This window comes from Drosophila persimilis, unplaced genomic scaffold (genome assembly GCF_003286085.1).
Source record: "Drosophila persimilis strain 14011-0111.01,24,50 unplaced genomic scaffold, DperRS2 tig00000663-arrow-arrow-pilon, whole genome shotgun sequence".
Classification (NCBI taxonomy): Eukaryota; Metazoa; Arthropoda; class Insecta; order Diptera; family Drosophilidae; genus Drosophila; species Drosophila persimilis.
The window spans coordinates 1,611,551-1,617,550 of NW_020825331.1; the positions used below are offsets into that span (position 1 = coordinate 1,611,551).

The 6,000-nt window shown below is 50.7% G+C and overlaps 2 protein-coding genes across 2 annotated transcripts; one reads left to right on the forward strand and one right to left on the reverse strand.

Annotated features, from left to right (window-relative positions):
* Positions 1-332: 332 nt before the first annotated feature.
* Positions 333-2,323, forward strand: LOC6599308 (brahma-associated protein of 60 kDa). Its single transcript, XM_002024393.2, has 3 exons — positions 333-483; positions 555-1,811; positions 1,879-2,323. Exons 1-3 carry the CDS (start codon positions 376-378, stop codon positions 2,032-2,034), a joined length of 1,521 nt encoding a protein of 506 aa, XP_002024429.1. The 5' UTR covers positions 333-375; the 3' UTR covers positions 2,035-2,323.
* On the reverse strand, positions 2,313-4,493 carry LOC6599307 (cleft lip and palate transmembrane protein 1-like protein). The gene is made up of 2 exons (XM_002024392.2): positions 3,373-4,493; positions 2,313-3,308 (listed from the first exon to the last, which is right to left on the reverse strand). The coding sequence occupies exons 1-2, from the start codon at positions 4,300-4,302 to the stop codon at positions 2,517-2,519; spliced, it is 1,722 nt and encodes a 573-aa protein (XP_002024428.2). The 5' UTR covers positions 4,303-4,493; the 3' UTR covers positions 2,313-2,516.
* Between the last annotated feature and the right edge of the window lie 1,507 nt (positions 4,494-6,000).

The following is a 6,000-nucleotide window of genomic DNA, read 5'->3' on the forward strand; positions in this document are numbered from 1 at the left end:
CGAACATACTGTAAATAAATACTCATCCCAACATCTTTGTATATATGTATAAAATCTGACCCAATTACCCTAGAGCTTAAGGCCTCAGTAGATATAGCTCCAACTTCTGTTAATATTTAGTTTTAACTAGCTATTAGCATTATTTAATAATAATAATAATAATGTATACCTGTCAATTAAATCCTGACTGTGACTCGTTACTTAAAAATACTTTTACTGTTATGTCGCGACTCATCCCCAATGTAAAATGCAACTCTGCTTTGACGCCATCTTACAGCCAATTTTTTTTTGCGTGACGCGTTGTTGTAATAAGAAAAAGAGTCAAGTTTCCCCGTGAATTAGTGATTTAAAGTGTTCTCAACTTAGCAAGCGAAAATGTCGCAACGCTTTGCACCTGGCCAAGCGCCAGTGCAGTCGCGCTACCAACCGCCGCCGCCGTCACCCGGCATGCGTCCCTATCCGCCGCCAGGAGCCACTTTTCCGGTAAGTAAAAAACACTTCATCGATTGGTTCGATGTCTAACCCAGTTCGTGTGTGTCTGTCTGTTTTGATAGCCGCGCGGTTTTCCGCTGCACCCGAACACAACGCAGCCCGTGCCTGGGACGGCGGCACCTCCGGGCGTTCCCGGGCCTGGACCTGGACCCTCGCTCCTGCAGCGCGCCTCACAGCCGGCATTCCAGAGCGTTTTGCGCGGCACTGGCGGTGGCGGCGGCTCCGGTGGTGGAAGCAAGCGTTCGGCCGAGTCGCGCAGCCTCAATAGCGGGGCCGGCAAGGGAGAGTTTGGCACCGCCAAAAAGAAGAAGAAGCTGGCGGACAAGATACTGCCGCAGAAGGTGCGTGACCTGGTGCCAGAGTCGCAGGCGTACATGGATCTGCTGACATTCGAGCGCAAGCTGGATGCCACAATCATGCGGAAGCGTTTGGACATCCAGGAGGCCCTGAAGCGGCCCATGAAGCAGAAGCGGAAGCTTCGGATTTTCATTTCGAATACATTCTACCCCAGTAAGGAGCCCTCCAACGAGGGCGAGGAGGGTGCCGTTGCCTCCTGGGAGCTGCGCGTCGAGGGTCGCCTGCTGGAGGATGGCAAGGGCGATCCCAATACAAAGATCAAGCGCAAATTCTCGTCATTCTTCAAATCTCTGGTCATTGAGCTGGACAAAGAGCTGTACGGGCCGGACAATCATTTGGTCGAATGGCATCGCACCCATACCACACAGGAGACAGATGGCTTCCAAGTGAAGCGACCCGGCGATCGCAATGTCCGCTGCACCATTCTACTTCTTCTCGACTACCAACCGCTGCAGTTCAAGTTGGATCCGAGACTCGCCCGCCTGCTGGGTGTCCACACCCAGACGCGTCCGGTGATCATCTCCGCTCTGTGGCAGTACATCAAGACGCACAAGCTGCAGGATGCCCACGAGCGGGAGTACATCAATTGTGACAAGTATTTGGAGCAGATATTCAGCTGCCAGCGCATGAAGTTCGCCGAGATACCGCAGCGGCTCAATCCACTGCTGCATCCACCAGATCCCATTGTGATCAATCACTTTATCGAGAGCTGTGCGGAGAACAAGCAGACGGCATGCTATGACATCGATGTCGAGGTGGATGACACGCTCAAGAATCAGATGAACAACTTCCTGATGAGCACCGCCAGCCAGCAGGAGATCCAGGGCCTGGACACGAAGATCCACGAGACGGTCGACACCATCAATCAGATGAAAACGAATCGGGAGTTCTTCCTCAGCTTTGCCAAGGATCCGCAAATGTTTATCCATCGCTGGATAATCAGTCAGACACGTGACTTGAAGGTACATCTCTTCTCTACTCATATCTCTCCCATAGACCATGCTCATCGTTTGCTTCTCTGTTTTGCAGCTAATGACGGATGTTGTAGGCAATCCGGAGGAGGAGCGACGCGCCGAATTCTACTATCAGCCGTGGACGCACGAGGCCGTTTCGCGCTACTTCTTCACCAAAGTAAATCAGAAACGAGCCGAACTGGAGCAGGCCCTGGGCATACGCAATGGATAGTCATCTGAATCCAGGGTCAAGCAGCGAGACCAGCAGGAACCCATCCCTCCCCCTCATCTCTATAGCTCTTTTTTGTACCGCATCCGCGTCAGCGTCCCTGCCTGCACGCACACACAAATATTGGACCTTGCACTAAGAGAATAAAAGTGGCACAAATAATTATAGAAGCTATCTATCACTTATTCCCTCGGCTGCCTCCCACCCAACGCCCAGAATACCCGCGCCCCGTGAGAGAGAGCGAACCAGTTGTATCCCATTGAAAATACAAGATTGCAAGATTTTTAGACTACATCAAAGGACCTTTTGGGGCCTTGGTTTTATTTTTTAACTGTTCTTTCTGTTGCTACAAATGCTACTGACGGAGTTGTTGTTTGAGGAATATATCAAAATAGGGGCAGAAATTGACCATGCACTTAGGCTAGACCTAGAGCTATAGACGGAATGTGCAAACTACTGTCTGTCTCTCCATTTATCATTACATTTTAGTTACGCTTCTTGCGGCTTGCCGCCGCAGCTCGTGGCTCAGTGGCTGCTGCGGCTGATGCTCCAGTTGTTGGTGGCGCCGTTTCGGTGATGGCCAAACCCGTGTCCAGGCGATTCTTGTCGACGGGATAGAGCCAACGCTGATACAAATATATAAGGAAGACAATGTCGTCGCGTAGGCAGGCCACACGATGAGCCGTTGGCATCGTGATGATGAACGCGAAGAAGTCATCGATGAACGTATTGAAGGCCTTGTACATGAAGGCGCGCCAGGGCAGGGCGGCCACCGACTTGAGCTTGTAGTTGACAAACAGCTGGGGCAGCATGAACAGGAACCCAAAGGCGTACACTCCGTTGACCATGGAGTTGAGGGTCCAGGAGTACCACGAACGGTGCGGCTGATACAGCAGCGAGTAGACGGCCCCGCCCAGGCACAGCGGATAGAGCAGATAGCTGAGGTACCGCATGCCCTGGCGATCGAACTGATCCGTCTGCTGTTCGGCCAGTTGGCCGTTCTGTTGCTCTGTCTGATCCTCCAGTTTGCGGCGCACAAAGCCGCTGAAGCTTAGTTCGAGGCGCAGTATCTTTTTGCACTTCCACAACTCGATGAGGGTGCCCAGGCCGACGGGCACTATCACCAGATACGAGGTGTTCTCGTCCAGCAGATACAGGAATATCACGAACTGTGAGAAAGCCCGCCACAGGGTGGTGCGGGTGGAGAGGCCCTCGTACGACTGCTTCTGGCGCCAGAAGGAGACGTCATTCTTGAAGCTCAGGAAATCAAAGAGCATCTGTCGAAGGACGGGAACGAAACCCCTTTTAGAGGATACTACAATCGTGAGAGCTACTACTCACATGAATGCTGGACACGAAGATGGTGCCGCAGAGCAAATACACGTTCGTGTCGGAGAATATCCCTTTGACTTCGTCAATGTCCTTGGTGGCAAAACCGATCGTGAACAGCGCCTGTGTGGCGTGCTCCATGAGCAGCATCAGCCGGAGCTTGCCCACGCCCACTGGCTTGTAGTGGAAGCTGAATGTGAATTCGGTGGTGTTGCGTGTGATGGCCACCAGGTCCTTCATGCGGGTGTTGAACGTGTCCGTCTGTAGTATGGGCAGGATCTGTTGCATCCGATTGACGCGTATTAGCTGGGCCATCTCCGGCGGCACATCCGCCTGCGACACCGAGAACAGGTCCGTCAGCAGTGTCACATACACATTGGACCTCATGTGGGTGCTCGGTCGTCCGCCAGATGCTCCCTTACTGTTCCCGGATGAGGCCTTACCCTGCACCGATTTTTCTCCGCTGCTGCCGCTGCCGCCCGGCCGAGCCTTATCGGCCGCCTCGCCAAGCAGGTTGAAAGCCTCGGCACGGGGCACCATGTAATCGGTGAGACTGAGCGTGTGCAGAACGGTGGGACCGTCGCGGCGAAGGCTGCGCCACTCGAGCGGCTCACCTTCCAGCGCCAGGACTACGTGCATGTAGAGCGAGCCGTTGCGGCGCGTTTTCAGCGGTACCTCCACCTCGAAGTCGTGCTCGAAGGGGCGGCTGTAGTCAAAGCGCTTCGCCTTGTAGATGTCCTGCACCTCGCTGGCTATCGGATGCGGTGTGCGCGACGTGAACAGCGCCAGCTGCATGCGTGGCTTCTCCGCCAGGAAGGACGTGTAGCAGGGCTGGGCGGTGCAGTTCAGCGTCGTGAAGAGCTGCGACATTTGGTAGATGGAGTGGGCGATGTAGGCCAGGAATACCACGCCCAGTATCGTTGAGATCGATGGCATCGCCATGTCGAAGCCTGGGCGAGATGCTGGTCGGTAGCTGGCTGATATCCGCGGTGGGTGACGTCGCAGAGCAGGGAGGGGGTGATGTCAATGCGAAAATTAGGAAAATTTTGCTTTAATTCTCAGACGGCCACATCGTAGGTAAAATGCCGGTGCTCCTAGGGCTGCACAATCTAACAAAAACTACATACACTCGAAGTTCTCTATGACGTACTTCCATACAACGGATTTTACGAATTATTTTAAGGCAAAATAAACTTTAAAAAAATGTATTTTCAGGAATTATATATTACATATTTTCCGTATAACGAACTTTTTTTTGGGTCCCTTGAGATTCGCTATATGGAAGCTCGACTGTATTTTGAATTAAAAGCACATCAGTAACCCTCAGAGATATACCAAAATATACCGATAAAAAAGCGATTTTAGCCCACTAAAGCCCCCTTTATTTTATTAGGTGAACAGCTAGAGGTAAACAGCGACGAATGGTACCGGTTGTAATGCATCTTTTAGATCTAGTTTATCCTTTCTTTTAACTTACAAAAAACCCCACGATATCTTTTAACTGAGCTGCGCTAAAATTCTTTAAGCTTAATAACTTTCGTGGAGAATATTTTAATACCCACTGGTCAACAATCGGTTAATTGTTCTATGTCCACGATCGCAAGTCAAATTCCTCGATCTTCTAATTCAATTTGATAAAATTAGCTAAGAAAGACCTTCGCCATGAATACCTAACTTTATCCGATTGATGAATTCCTTTTCTTTTTTTTTGTTTAAATTAGGTTTAAACAAAAAATAGTCAAAGCACAAACGTAATGGAATGTAACTTAAGTGTATTGCACCTTACGTAATTGTTGCTGGTTAACAGCTATCGCTGAGTATGGACATATTTATACTGTCGAACGCCATCAAAGTCTCGACTTGAAAAATGAGGCCGATTTTTGGCAAATTTAATGATGTAACCATCATGATCATCATCAAATCAAATCAATGGCAGACTGCCGCAAATCTCTGCACGAGATGGCTCAGCAATTTGCTATTAGCCTGATTTGGGTCCCGGGCCACCGGGACATCGAGGGCAACTGTATAGCGGACGAGCTGGCCAGATCTGGCATTACAATCACCCTTCTCCAAGACAAGGAGGATATCTGTATGCCAATGGCCACCTATAAGCTTATTATAAAAGAGCAATACAAGCGACTAACAAACGATACGTGGCAAATAGTGCCATGATGTCGCATAACTCGGCAAACATGGCCGACCATGGACAAGAAGCGCACCTCCGAGCTCTGCAAGCTAAGCAGGAAAAGCTCAGCGTAGTCATACGCTCCCTCACGGGACACTGGCTAACAAGCTGGGGGCCCCACATAACGATTTTTGTCGCAGCTGTAGAGACGAGGAAGAGGAGGAGACAGTGGAACACTTGTTCTGCTCCTGCCCAGCTCTCAGCAGAAGAAGGCTAAAGCACTTGGGCTCAGCCTTTCTGAACGACATTTCAGAGATGTCAAAACCATGTCCCAGGAAGATAGCAAACTTTGTGAGAGCATCTGAATGGGATAATTTCTGACAGTAAGTCTCACAACGCGGGAAGGAATGATCCTATGCGGTATCACAACGGGACGAAATCGCCCTAAGTGTGACGGGCTCTGAGCGAGCCCGGCAGCCGCCTCAACCTAACCTAACCTAACCATCATGATTTTT

Bases quoted from the DNA above. Each gene is read 5' to 3' on its own strand.
- LOC6599307 (XM_002024392.2), bottom strand. From the start codon at position 4,302: ATGGCGATGCCATCGATCTCAACGATACTGGGCGTGGTATTCCTGGCC. The intron at 3,309-3,372 runs GTGAGTAGTAGC...GTCCTTCGACAG, and splicing joins TCTTCGTGTCCAGCATTCAT to ATGCTCTTTGATTTCCTGAG.
- LOC6599308 (XM_002024393.2), top strand. From the start codon at position 376: ATGTCGCAACGCTTTGCACCTGGCCAAGCGCCAGTGCAGTCGCGCTAC. The intron at 484-554 runs GTAAGTAAAAAA...CTGTTTTGATAG, and splicing joins CGCCAGGAGCCACTTTTCCG to CCGCGCGGTTTTCCGCTGCA. The intron at 1,812-1,878 runs GTACATCTCTTC...TCTGTTTTGCAG, and splicing joins GTCAGACACGTGACTTGAAG to CTAATGACGGATGTTGTAGG.